Below are 16,968 nucleotides of genomic sequence, written 5' to 3' on the forward strand. Positions count from 1 at the left end.
AAAATTACGGTAAATATTTAAATTAAAATTTCTTTTTTTTTATAGGGCCTGCAGAACACTGAAGATAAGTGGGAGTAAAATAGATTCGTTTTTTTCACTCCAAAGACATGTGGATATGAATGGGCTTTTGTCTAAATTGGCCCTAGTAGGTGTATGTAGGTGGGTTAGGACCTTGGATTGTAAGTTCCTTGAGGGCAAGAACTCATGTGAATGTACAATACTGTAAATGTAAAGTGCAGTGTATAGTTGATGGCTTTATATACTGTAAGTACCTGTAATAATAATACCAGATAATATTTTGTGATTGCTGGGAAAAATAAAACTCTATATTCGCAGTGGAAGCAAGATAAAATAGGCCTCATGGTTGTGTCAGTGGGATAAAGTGAACCCTATAGTTTGTATCGGTGGGATAAAATAAACACAATATTGTTGATGACCGTACGAGAAAAATAAACTCCAAATAGCTAGTGTTAGCAGGAGCAGGAACCCTGCCTCTGCTGACCGGGAGTATGCTGTGATTGCCAGATAGGAGACAACGATCAGCGCTGGGATAACAGCAATGCCATGTGCTGGAAAGCAGAGGGTTCCAGTACTGGGCATCCCTCCGCCACTCTGCCAAGTGTCTTGGATCCTGCAGGACATCTTGTGGGATGTGGACACTGTGGGACAGTCTCCAAAATCCTGGAACATTTCTGCAGGACTGAGACACTTGCCAACTATATCACCAGGTGATTATTGCAGGTTTTGCTGTGTAGGGGAACATGCAGGTAAACAAAGGTAAGAGTATAACTTTTCTATCCTCCTGGCTAACATGATGGGTCTATTATTATTCACAGGCAGACCTGCATACCACCAAATTATTTTTAAAACAGGTATAGAAGGTCATGCGGATTTACCAGACAGGTGCAGGCCCCAGTAGAGAGTGGTGACTTGGAGCCCAACCTCATTCTATTTTGTCAGAATCCAGAATCCAAAACAGACAGATCCAGTTTCTTGTCATAGCCACCATCTTTTAACTGGAACCTTTTTATTTTGTTCTCTAATATTGTATTACTTTGATCCCACAGCATGAAGCCTCGTACACACGACCGAGAAACTCGACGGGCGAAACACATCGTTTTGCTCGTCGAGTTCCTTGTTAGGCTGTCGAGGATCTCGGCGAGCCAAATTTCTCCATTGCCGTTGAGGAAAAAGAAGACATGCAAGTTTCTTGCTGTTTTTTGTCGAGAAACTCGGTCGTGTGTACGAGGCCTTACTTTGATAACATGTCATTGGTATTATGGCATTGGTTCGGTAAAAAGGTAACAGATTGGTATTACTGCATTACTGTTACCATATCATTATGCTGGGTCTAGTAAAATTGCACATCTTTGTTTCTCATAAAAAATAATACAAAAGCCTGTAGAATAATATACATTTATTTTTAATTGTGGATTGCTTTGAAGTAAAATAGGAATGAAAGATTCACGTTTCTAGTAAACTCTTCACACCATCTTTTAATGTCTTTTTTTCTTTAGCGAGACATCATTCGTACAAACTCTGCAAGGTAAAACATCACAAGTGTCAGATGTGGAGCTGAAAGGTCATTCCAGGAAAAAAAATTAGGTCATACCTCAATTTAAAGGAGAACTAAATATGTTTTTTGATGCAATCAAACTGAAAGTACGAGTTAAAGCCCAGCACTGAGCAAATAAGAAATGATTCCTCGCAGTGGGCCTGCGCCTGCACTGGAAATATTACTTACTCGTTTTGTCTAGGGAAAAGGAAATACTATTTTACTTACCTGATTTTCTGCTCTCCTGGCTAGCGGCACTCTCCCATGATCCGCCATTGGACTGTCCCTCGGTGTCTTCACTTATAGTGCAGGGCAATGGACCCTGCTCTCGTCTTGATGAAGTCAGGACTCTAGAGCGGTGGAGTACATGGTGCATATGCTGCAGGGTCCCTGCAACTACGGAAAAAGCTGAGGAGGATCAGAAAAGTGGCACAGCCCCACTGCAAAGGATAATTTTTTTTATTTGCCCAGAGTTAGGTTTTAATATTAGTGCATTCATGGGCATTTGCAATTCTATGTTATCTTTTGGTTCATCCATATTTCCAAACAATTATTTATGCCTTAATTAAAATCTGCAATTGTTGACCTTTTTTAAGGTCATGGGCTCTGTGGCTGTGTCTCTTATCTTTGCTTAATAATTTAATTTACATTAACCCAGAATTAAAAATAGTGAACAATTCTCAACCTTCGTAGGTGTTGCAGATAGGGACTCACTAAGTACTGTAGTGGAGTAATGAAGAGGATGATAGCAGAAGGCATCTTCCATGTTTCTGCCTAATGAAATGTATTTTAAATAGGGTGTATTATTTGCAACAATATTCATTTAATAAACTGAATCAGAACTATCTCCCTAGAGCACACATATGCTTAGCCAAGGAACTGTTACAACTTGTAAGCTACCCCACAACATATAATTCAGGTTTTGGTAGAGTTGTTCCTTAATGTTTACATCCAGCTAAAACCTCTTTGGGGAGGGGGCAGGTAGAAAAGGGTGGTATTAGAACCTGGGTCATGTTTTTACTATTTGTAGCGCCTATGTACTTTATAGTACTGGTGCTAGTTAAATTTAAGGGTAGATCAGAGTGTAGTTAAACTCTGATCCAGATTGTTAGTAGCAAAATACAGTCTCTGTCTCAGCTTGGCTGTGCTGTGGGCCCGTTCTGCTGTACTGGGGTGTCCTTCCTCTATGGAGGGCTATTAATGGGGAAGACGCCATTGGTTCTGGGTTCTGCTTCATCCAGTGTGGCACCCACCTTTAGGGTGGCCACATCACAGCGCCCCGGCGTTATGGCCTACCTGGCCGGGGCATGCGTGCCACGCGGTGTTCCTGGTTCTGGGGCCATGCTGACCCGGAGCATCTGAACAGCGACGGGGACCCAGTGAGTGACTGGGTTTCCATTTTCAGGATCCCAAGCTGTACTGCTCTTCGGTGGGGAGTCAGTCTGAGGAGCGCCATTGAGAGGCTGGCAGTCCAGAAGGGCCTGAACAAACCACTGGGATCGAGGTAACCAGACACCAAGGGATTGATCACCTGTCGGTCGGTACCTGGGCGACAAGTTGAAGGAGATCCAGACGTAACTCAATTAAGAAGGCATATCTCCAAGAATTCAACCCAGAGGGGACCTGTGGCAGAGGTATCTTTCTGAGGCTCATTGAGAGGGGTCTGTGGCAGAGACTTTCTCCCAAGTTCAAGTTCACCAAGGAGGGTCTGTAGCAGAGACTTTATCCTACAATTGTCCGAGTAATACTCCGGCTGCCAGGTCAGTGAGAGAGGCCTGTCCGGGTACGCTAAACTCATTCCGGCGGGAGTGGTGCAAAGAATTGTTACGTTTGGGAGCAAGACTGTTTCCTCTCATTACGCCTGAATCTGCTATTCTCCTATCTTCTTCAGCTTTACTTTCCTCACCACAAGTTTACTGTTTTTACCCGGCTGGGTAATAAAGAGCACAGCAAAGAGCACCTGTCGTGGACATTGCTTTACTTCTACTATATGAAATACGCATCATTCACCCCTAGGAATGTCGGAGGAGCTACGAGGTAACACGCCGCCCAAAAATCCAGCAGCTCCACTGGGGGTAATGCTATATATTATAGAGATTTCCCCTTACTGTTAAAGTGACAGAGATTTCCCCAAACAAAACGTGAGGACAGATCTGCAGCAGGTGCACAGGCAGCAATAAAAAGCTGACAGAAGTTATCACCTTCACTTACTATATCGTAAGAAAAAAAAAATGGTGTTGCTATTGGATTATTTCCTTGTACTTCCTGTCTGGTGAAGTCATTGTCAACAGGGCAGTAAGTGAGGGAACATATGGTCCACATGTATAAAAGTGGGGGGAACTAATGCGCAAACCAACCTAACCAGGGCAACTAAGGCTAATAATGAATATAAAATTAAAATAAATAAGCAGCAGCCACGACTGATAGTGCTCACACACTGATAACAGATATAAAATAGGGGGGGTGTAATGGCGCTTGCAAATAATAAAGTGAATAAAATATAAATAATACTAATAACAAATTCATGTTAATAAATAAATAATGATCTTCCAAGTAATAAAATCCAATTTCAAGTGAGTATATCCACCATTTGCTGTGTGTCTAAATGTGTTCCACTCCAAATAAAATTAAGAATACCGCCCAACATCAATAAGTTAATGTGGAGGGTAATGAGAGTGAATTAATAATAAAATTACCTAATAGGTAACCCAACGTGCCAACATAAGCACAGTGTAGATGTGGTCAGAATAAAAATTCATAGACCTCAATAAATAATAATACATAAATATGCAGAAATCCACAAAGTGCTAAATCCAAAAAAGTGCATAGTGAAAAAATAAATAGAATAAATAATGAATAAAGTCCAATAAAAATGTGTAGGCAAAATTCCTTAAAACATAAATGTCCAATAACATGCATAGGGTGAATAAAAAAACAATCAATAATAATTAATGCAGTGAAAAAAATGTCCCAATATAATCCACCAGGGGATCAGACACAGAAAAATGTCATGGAAAAATAAATAAATAAACAGCGTGTCCAGTGCAGAAAAAAATATGTCCAATAATCTTGAACACAAGAAAAAATTTATTTGATCATCAAAATTTTCTAAGTGCAAATGTGCTCCAAAAAGTCCATAGAAGATACTTCAGTGCAAGATACCAAACATGCACACGTGATTGAAACAACAAACGCCAGGCTTTCCACAGTGTCAGATGAGTGTAATCACTAGCCCCTTACCTTAAAACGGCTTATAACAAGCCTATAGGAATACTGCTCAATGCATGTCCCAGCGTCAGCCAGCAGATCCGATCCCAAAATAGAAGGCTCACAAGGTCCCAGCACAGGCACTCAAAAGGAGAATAAGCAAGCCTCCATAGTGTAAAATCAATGGTATTTTAATAAATAAAAACAAGTATCACTCACAAAATTGAGCTGTAACGAACAGCATGTAACTGCAGCATGTGTCTCCGCTCTGCGGCGCGAGCGGATGACGTCACCAGCACCCTCCTTCTTCCTCACGCGTATCGTGACAACCAACATCACTTAATGATAGGATGGAGGGCAGCTGGTGCAGAGGTGACTCTGAGGCCGGGTACACACGGACAAACATGTATGGTGAAAGCGGTCCGTCGGACCGTTTTCACCATACATGTCTGCCAGAGGGCTTCTGTACGATGGTTGTACACACCATCGTACAGAAGTCCGCGCGTAAACAATACGCGGGGCGTGTCCGCGGTGTCGCCGCGTCGATGACGCGGTGTCGCCGCGACAATGACGCGGCGACGTGCGCGGCCCGCCTTTAAAATGCTTCCACGCATGCGTCGAAGTCATTCGACGCATGCGAGGGACGGCGGGCGCCTGGACATGTACGGTAGGTCTGTACTGACGACCGTACATGTCCGAGCGGGCTGAATTCCAGCGGACTGTTTTAAAACAAGTCCAGGAATATTTGTCTGCTGGGAAAAGGCCCGGCGGGCAAATGTTTGCTGGAATTCGGCCCGCTCGCGCCTACACACGAGCAAACATGTCTGCTGAAACTGGCCTGCGGGCCAGTTTCAGCAGACATGTTTGCTCGTGAGTATGGGGCCTTATAGTGCCTTACTGACCGGATGACAGAGGCAACCAATAATGAATACATAACTAGCAATATCGCTTGATAAACATATTGATAATTACACTGCTATGCATCTGAGCAGTGTAATTATCAATATGTTTATCAACTTAGAGAGGCAAGTACCGTATCCTCAGAGTATTTGCGCCCGACGATGCGCCGGCGCAACGTAAATTCCGAGGCGTAAGCCGGCGTAATTGAAAGTAGGAAGGAAGTGGGCATGTTCCATTGAAATGAGCCGTGACCCCATGCAAATGAAGGGCCGACCAGACGGCGCATGCGCAATGACGCTGACTATGCTCAGAACTCGGCCCGGCGTAATCAGTGAGATACGAACTAGGCCCGGCATAATTACTGAGATACGCCCAGGGCATAAATACGCCCAAACATGCGCCCGTCCAGTGCAACAGTACATCCTCTTGTTTCCCCCCCCCTGAAGCAAGGTGCTTTTGTTCTGTTGTTTGTAGGTGTTTGTTTTGGAGCCATGTCAGCAGCTCGGAAGAAGAGGAAGCTTAATTTCTCCCCACAGGAGAGGGCTATCATTATCAGGGTCATGACCCAGTATGATAGGTATCTCCATGGGCCAGAGAGTGCCAATACCACCCAGGCCAGGAGGAGGTAGATCCTGGCGCTGATTGCAGATCATGTGAATGCTTTGGGGAGTGAGGCCAGGACCCCCAATGAGATATTAAAAAAGATCAACGATCTGCGGCGTGTGGTCCGAGGTAAGCTGGCCAAGATGACCACTGATGCCAGGGGCACTGGAGGGGGACCAGCAACTACTTTGACGCTCACTGCTGAGGAGCGGGTAGTTGCCCAGTGCCTCCACAGGCATCAAGTGGAGGGAGTTCCTGGCTTTGACTCCATTTAGGAGGTCTTGAGGACAGGTAAGTGTGTTTTATTTTCTATCTGGTGTGTAGCATGTGTGGGGGTGGAAGGGAACATGTCACAAGTGTGTGGATCCTCCAACATGTGAATGTTTTGTGTCATCCACAGATGTGCAGGAGGGTGCTGGGCCATCTGGCCAGTCCACACCATCCCCCGGACATGAGTCTGAGGCAGACCCCCTGGCAAGCCAGGAGTCCTCTGTGGAAGGGAGTGGCCACACCTCTCCTCATGAGGTGGTTGAGGAGGAGGAGGTCACCAGTGGCAATGAGGTGAGGCTCCATTTGGAGTTGTCTTCCCCTGTTGCTGGCACCAGTAAGGCCTCCATCAGGGGTAAACCCTCCCGCTCCTCCCCCAACAGGGCTTCCCCCAAGGGTCTCCCCTTCTCCTAGGCCCCAAGACACATCAGGACCCAGGAAGGCGACCAGGAAGACAAGGGGGGTGGCAGATGTTCTGCCAAAAAACCTCCGGAGGGACAGGCCCGCCAGAACCGCCATCTGGGTGAGGTTGTGAGGAGTATGGAGCACATGGCAGACAGCATGGCCTCCATAAAGGAGTCTGTGCAGGATGTCGGATGCAATTCCTCAGCTGTGATCACCTACATGGCTGATTTGCAGACCACCACAGCAGGCGTGGGTGAGGAGATCCACGCCCTGACAGAGGTTGTCAGGGCCAACACGGCAGCCATCCAGGCGGGGGTGAGGCTGCAGGAGGACACCAATGTGGTCCTCACCCACATCGCCCTGGCGTTGGAGGGCAGGCCGCCAGGTGTGCAGAGACCAGGGGATGCTTCTCCTCCTGATTCCCCCCCCCATGAGTCTCCCCTGAGGAGCCGGGTCCGGGGCCGTGGCCACCGCAGGTGTGGGGCACGGCAGCGCCGTTACGTTTTTTCTTTATTTTTTAAGTTCGACTCAGGTTATGAGTTTTTTATGTTTATTTTTCCATTATACTCAGGTTATGAGTTTTTTTCATTTTTTGTAGCCCAGTCAGGCTACAGTGTGACTGATGTATGAATGTGGGGGTGACATTCCTGCCGGAAAAGGGGTGTCACCCTCGGTTGTTGGGGAGAAGGGATCCCCAGGACCAGGGAGAAGTGATCCCCAGGTCCGTGTGAATGATGTATGAATGTCCAGCAACATAATTGGAGCCTTGGCGTGGCGTTGCTGCTCCCAAGTCCTGATTGGTGGACTTGGGCTAATCCAATTTGATGAGGATGTGGGGTGTGTGTGCTAGGGACCACAGTGGTGTGCATGCGTGCATTCTCCTTGTGCCATAATTAATGTGTGTGTTTAATGTGCAAAGATGCCTACTGTGAGCCATCTCCTGACTGCTGTTCCCTCAGAAGACGGGGTAGCCTCGGTTAGGGGGGGGATTGTCTGGTTCGGGGGTCAGGTCCTCACGTAGGTCAATCTCCAGGCCCTTTCTCACAGCGAATTTTGTGCAGCATGCAACATGCACCGATGATCTGGCACATAAAGTTTGGGGAATACAACAGGGTACCCAGACTTATCCAGGCATTGGAAACGGGACTTCAGGAGTGTGCGTGTGCTTCATTGTATCTTTGCTCTCCTGGGGTTTGGGGATTCCAGTATGGAGCCATGAGATGGGGTCCAAGTGCATATGCAGAGTCACCTGGAAGGGAAAAGACAGGAGGATGTTATTCATGCATGTGCCCCTCGTGATGTCTGCATCATGGGGGCGGACAGTCATGCCTGACTCCCATGTCACTCACCAACCAGCCAGCTGTACCCGTACACGTTCTGTTCGAATTCTGTTGGGATGGGGCTTTGACGGTATATGTAGCTGTCGTGGCTGGACCCTGGGTGTTTGGCACGGACGTGCCATATGAGGCATTGGGCATCGGCTATCACCTGTACGCTGATGGAATGCCAGTGCTTCTGATTACGGTATATGTGCTCTGTGTCATGGGGGGGGGGGCGTAGTGCCACATGTGTGCAATCAATGGCCCCCACGGTGCGTGGGAATCCTGCAATTCTAACGAAATCCTGCATTGCCTTCAACCGCAGATGCTCCTGGGTGGGTCTGATGATTTGGTTGGCCATGCATCTGAGGATTGCAGGGAAACCTGGTGCACACATCTGCTAATGGAGGATTGTGCCATCCCAGCCACAACTCCACTTGTACGCTGAAACGAGCCACTGGCAAGGAAATGGAGTGTTGCCAGTACCTTGACCAGTGGCTCCACTGCATGTGAGCGGTGTGTTTGGCTGGTGATGTCATCTTTCAGGGTTGTGGTTAATTCCAGGATGGCAGTAGGGCTGAATCTGAAGATGCGATACACCTCAGAATCCACCATGCCAAAGACGTTTATGCGCGGTCGGTATATCCTCTCCCGTGCCCTCCTCCGAGCCCTCCTCCTTCTATGCGCATCTAAAGCCAGTAGTATAGCTATGACCATGGATGCCCCTGGCATGTTGGCATACAGATTGTTGTCCTGCAAGTGTGGATGCTCAGCTCGTCCCTAACGGTGCTGCTGAAGCTGACCTTTACACGTCTGGTGCAAAGTTAAAGCTGCTTTTATGAGGGGTAACTTTAGACCGGACGTATGACCTATGCGCGGTGCGCGTAGCCCGCGTCGGGCGTGCGTACATTCGTGGATTGCCGTATCTCCCTCATTTGCATATTTGCATAGCAAAACAATGGTGTGTCCAGCGTATATTTTCGCCCACGATGTGCCGGGGCAGAAAAATTCCATCTGTCAGAAAAACCTATTTTTCAGGCGTATCTCGTTTTGTGGATACGGCGCATAGATACGACGGTGCATATTTACACTTACGCCGCGCATCTCGAGATACGCCAGCGTAAGTGCTTTGTGGATCTGCCCCTTTGTATTTATATGCAGTTAATGATTTATCAGAGCAGTGGTTCCTACCCTTACTTTCCAGAGGGTTGGCTGGGTCGCCAAGCACAGGAGATTGTGTTGCATTCCCAACCTTACATGCCAGGACATTTTGGGGTATAAGAGAAAACTTCAGTAAAGGTGGGAGGCTAGGCATCTGGGCAGCACAGCATAATGAGCTTCCATGGTGCAGGCAGCCTGGCCTCACAGCATCATTGGTTTTTATGGTGCTGGTGGCCGACCCCCCTGCATCATGAAAATACCCACCCGCATCCTAGCTACCAATGGACACAGTATAGCCAGGCTGCCTGCACAATGGAAACCATGACACCACCACCACTACTTAGCTACCAGTCAGAGGGGAATGCCCTGTCTGCTGATAGTAAAGAGAAGATAATGGCAATATCTGTCATACTGTCTGCAGTGGTAATTGGAGGCTGGAGTTTAGACACAAATCAAGACACAGTTCAGATGTCTCAGGGGACCGAAATCAAGATCTTTTAAGAATAGCCCTCAGCAACTAATCATTTCCTTTTACATTTCTAGTCTACACAGTAGAAACAACTGTTAGGATGCTGTGGACAACACAAACACAATTTCTTTCAAACATTTTGATAAATAAGGTCCAAAGTTTTTGGGGCATGTACCTTCAAAATCTACAAGTCCATCTCCATTCACATCCACATCTCTCAGGATTTCATCGACTTCTCGAGGACCAAGTTGCTGACCCAAGAGTTTTCTCATGGCATCTCGCAGTTCTCGTGTGCTGATTCGCCCATCACCATTTGAGTCAAACTGAAAGTATTGAAAACAAAAGATGAAAAAGTTTATGATGAGATAGGACTGCACAGTGTGTAAGGTAGCTAGCTATACAATACAGTAAGCATTTGTTGTTAATACGTTGTTAAGTTGTCTTGTACAGTATGTCTGTGGAAACTAGCAGTTATCTCCTGCTGTTAATTGTTGGAGAATTAGTGCTGTTTTTTTTTAGGCAACCAGTATTGTTTGCCCGAAAAAAGTGACTGGAACTGAATAAAGGCAAACCTGTACTATTTGACAAGTAGTGAGCTTGACATGTGCATGCCTTATTTATTCAATAAAGATTTACTGCTCTTAAAGTGGAACCAAACCCAATGATACGGTTTCCCAAAGCAGTTTCATTCAAGGCATGCCATGAATGATAACTGTCCGGCCTCGTACACACGACCGAGAAACTCATCGTAAAAGAAACATAGTTTTCCTTGACGAGTTCCTTGTCAGGCTTGTCGAATCTTGTCAAGCTTTCTTTGCGTACACACTGTCAAGACAAAATCTCGTCGTTCTCAAACGCGGTGACGTACAACAAGTACAACGGCACTATAAAGGGGAAGTTTGATTCCACTGGCGCCACCCTTGGGGCTGCTTTTACTAATCTAATGTTACTGCGTGTTAAGTAAAAGTTTGGTGAGAGACGATTCACGCTTTTCAGTCTGTTACAGCGTGACGAATGTGCTATCTCCATTACGAACACTACTTTTACCGAAGGTGCGCTCTCGTCTCATACTTTATTCTGAGCATGCGTGAGTTTCTAAGCATACACACGAACGCGTTTCTCATCGTTAACCAGCCTGACGAGAAACACGACAAGGAAATTGAGACTTCCGACGATAAAAAAGAGAACTTTTTTCTCGTCGAGATCCATGACAGTTTTCTCGACGAAAAACATACACACGACCGTTTTCCTCTGCAAAAAAGCTCTGCCACCAAGTTTCTTGATGGATTTTGTCAAGGAAAACGGTCGTGTGTACAAGGCCTTACAGTTGCTTGTGCTCTAAACAGAACTGTCAAAACAGCAAATGGTTGGTGTCATAGCTGAACACATGTGCAGCACAATGGTAACTGTAGATCAAACAGAGGCTAAGATGGCAGCTTCCTTGGCTTGTAAATTGTAGAAGGGTTTTGTTCAGCTTTAACTGATAATTGTTGAGCGCAGTAATTTGCAGCAACTAGCAGAGTTAAAGTATAAGGAGGGCCAAAACTCTTTTGGCCCTACTTATCCTGGGGAACACAGGAGTGCACTTCATTCTGTGTTTCTGTGACCCGTATTCAGTCTGTCAGCTGATCTTAGCCAGTCTAGACTCTTGAGAGATCTTTTTATTGTCAGAATCCACCCAGATGCCTTGACTGGCAGGTGGCTAAGCCTCTCAGTGGACTGCTGAGAGCCTGAGCCAGCTGCTCCCACCCCCTCAACACCTCAGTGCTCCAGTGAGTGCTGGAGGGGCAGAGCACCGAGTCAGTGACTGACAGTCATCGCTCTGTGCTCAGAGCAGGTCTGAGAACTGAGAAATCAGTGGTCTTTGATCGCTTAGTTCTCACCACCTAGGTAAGTATGTTTGTTTTTTTCATACCTTGCACTTTTCTGATTGGCTGCTATGGGTTACTGCCCTTGGTGAGCAATTAGAAATACGACCGCTTGGTTGAACATGGCTCATAGTAGATGCTGGGCTCCCAACTGCTAAAACTCCTCCCATGCACACATCCAAGGATGATATGAACATTAGGGGGTCCTAGCCCTGTGTTGTGTGGGAAAATGGAAAAAGGTACATATACACATTTCTCGGAGCCTGCTTTATAACTTTTTATGTCAAGTGCCCTACCTTTCAGCTGTTTGGTTTGGTTCAATCGTGTTAATGAACTAATTATAATAGTTTTTTAGAAAGTTTCAAAACTAAAAAAAGTCTTAAAATGGTAGATGACAAATCCTGCTTGCTTAGTAAGTATTCATACTCTAAGAGAGTTAATTAAAACAGGTAATTATAACCTGCATTTTGAGATCAATAATATATTACTGTACAACTCCCTATAGATTCACGTATGGCAACAATTGTCTGGCTCTGCTTTATCAGTATAAACATTTGCTTCAAATCATAATATGCTATTCAGATGTGTATGAAGTTTCTTAGTCATTAGTCATTATTTTAATATAAACTGTATAAAAATTTCTTAAAAAGTTCCTTAACTTTTTACATACTTTTTGTATCCTTGCCAAGTAGCTACTGAGAGAAAATCAGTTCAGTTTCTATGATCGCCATGCACAGAGATGGAAGGAAGAAGACACAGTCATTTCCCTGTGAGTAAGGAGAGCACGCAGAATGTATATGTAAATTGGCATACCTCTCGAAAAGCATCTCTTAGCTCCTTTACACCAATCATGTCGGCTGTCTCTGCTAGAAGTTTAGGCCCCATTAGCTCTACAAAGTCCTCAAAATCAACTTTACCCCCTGCTGAGAGCAGAAGAACAATTAGTGAAAAGCAGCAGCATTGACAAGGTAAAAATATGTAAACCCAAAAGCCTGGTACACACAATTTTTTGTGGTCGGAGCTGCTAAACTAACTATACAAAATTAGTATAGCGATCTCCCGCTGAGCTGTTGTGTTTTGATAGGGGGATGTCCCCCCGCCAGAACACTCCGATCAGCGCTCTCCATCATTGGCTGAGAGCGCTGATCGGGAGTCGGTCAGCTGCTGGTTTTTCAGCATGCATGTCCGACAGACTGATATAAACCCGGGCCGAATGTTGGCCATTTTTTTTTTTAATTGGCTGATGACTCCCGACATGTGACTCGTGTGTACCCGGCTTAATAATGAAATTGACTCCTGTTTGGTGTACTAAAAAACATACATCTGTATATATCATGCAAAGGGGCTAATTTATTAAAGGCAATCAGGATGTTCACTTTGCAAGGGAAATGATCTCTGAGCTTAGTGAAAGTGGTGAAGTTTTACTTTGCAAAGAATACCTGATCATGTGCAAGGAAAATATATATATATATATATATATATACTGAATATGAACTTTACTTTATTTACATAGGGCCAGATTCAGGTAGAAGTGCGGCGGCGTAACGTATCGTAGATACGTTACACCGCTGCAAGTTTTCATCGCAAGTGCCTGATTCATAAAGCACTTGCGATGAAAACTATGCCGGCGGCCTCCGGCGCAAGGCGGGCCAATTCAAATGGGCGTGTGACATTTAAATTAAGCGCGCTCCCGCGCCGGACCTACTGCGCATGCTCAGTTTCGCAATTCCCGTCATGCTTTGCGCGCCGTGACGTCATTTTTTCGAACGGCGATGCGCGTAGCGTACTTCTGTATTCCCGGACGTGTTAGTCAAACGACATTAAATTTAAAATTTCGACGCGGGAACGGCAGCCATACTTTATACAGCAATACGATTGCTGTGTAAAGTTAGGGCAGGTCAAATAACGACTAAAATTGCGACGGGAAACTTGACTACGGACGACGTAGCGAACGCGAAAATCCGTCGTGGATCCGCCGTAACTGCTAATTTGCATACCCGACGCTGAAATACAACGCAAACTCCACCCAGCGGCGGCCGCGGTATTGCATCATAAGATCCGACAGTGTAAAACAATTACACCTGTCGGATCTTATGGATATCTATGCGTAACTGATTCTATGAATCAGTCGCATAGATAGAAACAGAGATACGACGGCGTATCAGGAGATATGCCGTCGTATCTCTTTGGTGAATCTGGCCCTAAGCTTTTGGGAAAATTCACGTGAAAAGTTCAACTAGCCTTGCAAAGTGAACAGCCTGTTTGCCTTTAGTAAATCAACCCCAAAGTGTTTTGTTATATTTGTTTGATAATACAAATAATAGCTTTTGATTTTGCCAAAAATCTTGTGAGCTGAAAACTCCCAGTACTCTCTGTCTTTGCAAAAAGAGAAGTTATGGAGATGAGGAGGAAATAAAGGGAGATCTAATGTCTTTGGGCCAGATTCACAAAGCACTTACGCCGACTTATCTCGAGATGCGCGGCGTAATTGAAAAATGCGCCGCGCGTATCTTTGTGCCGTATCCTCAAAACGAGATACCCCTGAAATCCATTTTTTTCCGTCCTACCTAAAATAATTACACCGGCGCTTCTTCGAGCGCAAAATACGCTAGACACACCACTGTTTTGATAGGCAAAGATGCAAATGAGGGAGATAAGGCGATCCACAAAATTAAGTGTGTGCGGCGTAGATTACACCCTGTGCGCATCTGCTAGTTTCATGGTGTAAAATTACACTTTATAAAAGGTGCCCTAACTTTGCACCAGCTGTGTAAAGGTCAGCTAAAGCAACACCATTAAGGAAGAGCTGAGCACACACACTTGCAGGACAACAATCGGTATGCCAACATGCCAGGGGCATCCATGCTCATAACTATACTAGTGACTTTAGTAACCGAGGGTACCCCCTCTTCTGAGGGAACAGCAGTCAGGAGACGCCTCGCAGAATGCATCTTTGCACAGTAAACACACACATTAATCATGGCACAATGAGAATGCATGCATGCACACCCACTGTGGTCCCTAGCACAGACACATCACATGCACATCTAATTGGATTAGATCCAAGTACCCCCAATGGTACTTGGGAGCAGTACCGCCACGCCACGGCTCCAATTATGTCACTGTGCATTCATACACCATTCAAATGGACCTGGGATCACTTCTCCCTGGTCCTGGGCATGCCTACTCCACCAAAACTGAGGGTGACACCCTTATTTAATCAGGAATGTCACCCCCACATTCATACATCATTCACACACATAAAACAAATCATAAGCACAGTATAATAATAAAAAAAATCAAAAGTACCCCCAAACTTAACGGCGGCGGCGTGAGCTACGCCTGGGCCGGCCACGGCCACGGCCAACCAGGGGAGACTCCTGGGGGGAGGGAAGCAGGGGAAGAAGGAGCCTCCCCTGGTGACTGTCCTCCTGCTGGCCTGCCCTCCAAGGCCACTGCTATCCTCTTCAGACTGAGTGTGAGGGCAGACGTATTGGCCTGGACAGCCCGGGTGTTGTCCTGGACAGCCTGGGTCAGGGCACTCACCTCCTGGACCACGCCTGTTGTTGCGGTCTGCAGCTCACAAATGCATGTGATGACCGCCAAGGAGTTTGTGGCCACATCAGTGAGTGATTCCTTAATAGAGCCCAGGCTGTCCTCCATCTGGGTCAAAGTCCGGTTGATCTGACCCAGATGGCGGGTCTGAAGGGCATTGTCCCTCCGCAGATTGGCCGGCAGACACTCGGCCACCCCCCTGGTCTTATGGGTAGCCTTCCTGCCTGCAGCTGAGTCTTGTGGCCTGGGAGGAGGGGAGAGAGAGACCCTTGTGGGGGAGGCCTGTTGGGGGAGGAGTGGGAGGGGCTACCCCTGATGGTGGCCTGACTGCTGCCAGCCTCAGGGGTAGTTTCAGGGGGAAACACATCCGAGGCCAAAAGGTTTTCCCTGGCAATGTCCATATCTTCATCCTCATCCTCCCCCCCTCATCCTCCCCCCTCAACCTCCTCATGAGGGGAGGTGTGGCCACTCCCCTCCCCTGGGGACTCCTGCCATTCTTGGGGCTCTTCTACAGCCTGTTGTCCTGGGGGTGGTGCAGCCTGGCCTGATGGCCCAGCAACCTCCTGGCCTGATGGCCCAGCAATCTCCTGGCCATCTGTGGAGGACACAAAACATACACAGGTTGGAGGATCCACACACTTGGCACATATTCCCTTCTCCCACCCACACATGCTACTCACCAGATAGAAAAACCCAAAAATTACCTGTCCTCACAGGAGCATCAGATTCAAAGCCAGGCAGGCCCACCACCTGCTGGCTATGGAAGCACCGGGCCACTGCCCATTCCTCCTCAGTCAGCCTGATGGAGCAGGGTGGTCCTCCTACAGTGCCCGTGGCATGGGCATTTATCTTGGCCATCTTCTCCCGGACCAGGCTCCTAAGATCGTTGATCTTCTTCTGAATCCCACTGGGGGTCCTCGTCTCCCCCCCTCCGCATTGATCTGATCAGTAATTCGCTTAATGATCTCCTTCCTCCTGGCCGGGGTGGTGTCCCGGCTCTCAGGGCCATGCAAATAACGCCCGAAACGGGTGATGGCCCTAGCAAGTATCTGCTTTTCTCTCACAGAAAAATTCAGCTTCCTTTGCTTTGGTGCCATAACACCCAACACTCAGCACCAAACACAAAAAACAAACACAACAAACAAACACAAATACTCACACAACAAACAAACAAAAATACTCACAGAACAAACACACACAAAAATCAAACCACACAAGCAGACAGCTAATACAAATTCAAAAACAAACACCGAAAAAACACTCAGAAAAAAAAACACAGCTACTACAATCTACTACTCCTCCAAATCTTTTATCTAACACTACACTCACCAACACACACCAACAGACGACAGAGCAAAAGCAACTTGCGTTTGGAGTAACTTAATTTGCGCCGCTCTACGTGAATCTGGCCCATTGTGATTAACTGTTTTATCATGTAGGAAGGTTGGGGCACGCTATGTTTCTGGTAAATTTACAGTTATTTTTTTGCACTTTTTTTTGCACTGAGATAAAACTTGGGAAAAAGTACATGTATTGCAGAGATGTAAAAAAAATAATAATATTTTTTTATTTTATTTTGCCTTCCAATTCACTTTACCTGATATCTCACGTTGAATCATCTTATATCTTTCAGATACTCCAGAAATAAGATCTGAGGGG

At 46.2% G+C, this 16,968-nt stretch overlaps 1 protein-coding gene across 6 annotated transcripts in view; it reads right to left on the minus strand.

The window, feature by feature from the left end:
- Window positions 1–1,402: 1,402 nt before the first annotated feature.
- LOC120909154 (calcium-binding protein 2-like) overlaps window positions 1,403–16,968 on the minus strand; it is a 335,054-nt gene continuing 319,488 nt past the window's right edge. For 5 of the 6 annotated variants that reach the window (XM_040320854.1, XM_040320852.1, XM_040320856.1 and 2 more), the window contains 3 exons: window positions 12,568–12,677; window positions 10,062–10,209; window positions 1,403–1,539 (listed from right to left, as the gene is read on the minus strand). In XM_040320854.1, the coding sequence (XP_040176788.1) occupies window positions 1,514–1,539; window positions 10,062–10,209; window positions 12,568–12,677 (284 nt within the window). In that variant the 3' untranslated portion in view covers window positions 1,403–1,513. The remainder of the gene's footprint in view (window positions 1,540–10,061; window positions 10,210–12,567; window positions 12,678–16,968) is intronic. The other variant, XM_040320853.1, reaches the window with a different exon arrangement.

The sequence above is a fragment of the Rana temporaria genome, chromosome 8 (assembly GCF_905171775.1).
Source record: "Rana temporaria chromosome 8, aRanTem1.1, whole genome shotgun sequence".
In the NCBI taxonomy this organism is placed as follows: Eukaryota; Metazoa; Chordata; class Amphibia; order Anura; family Ranidae; genus Rana; species Rana temporaria.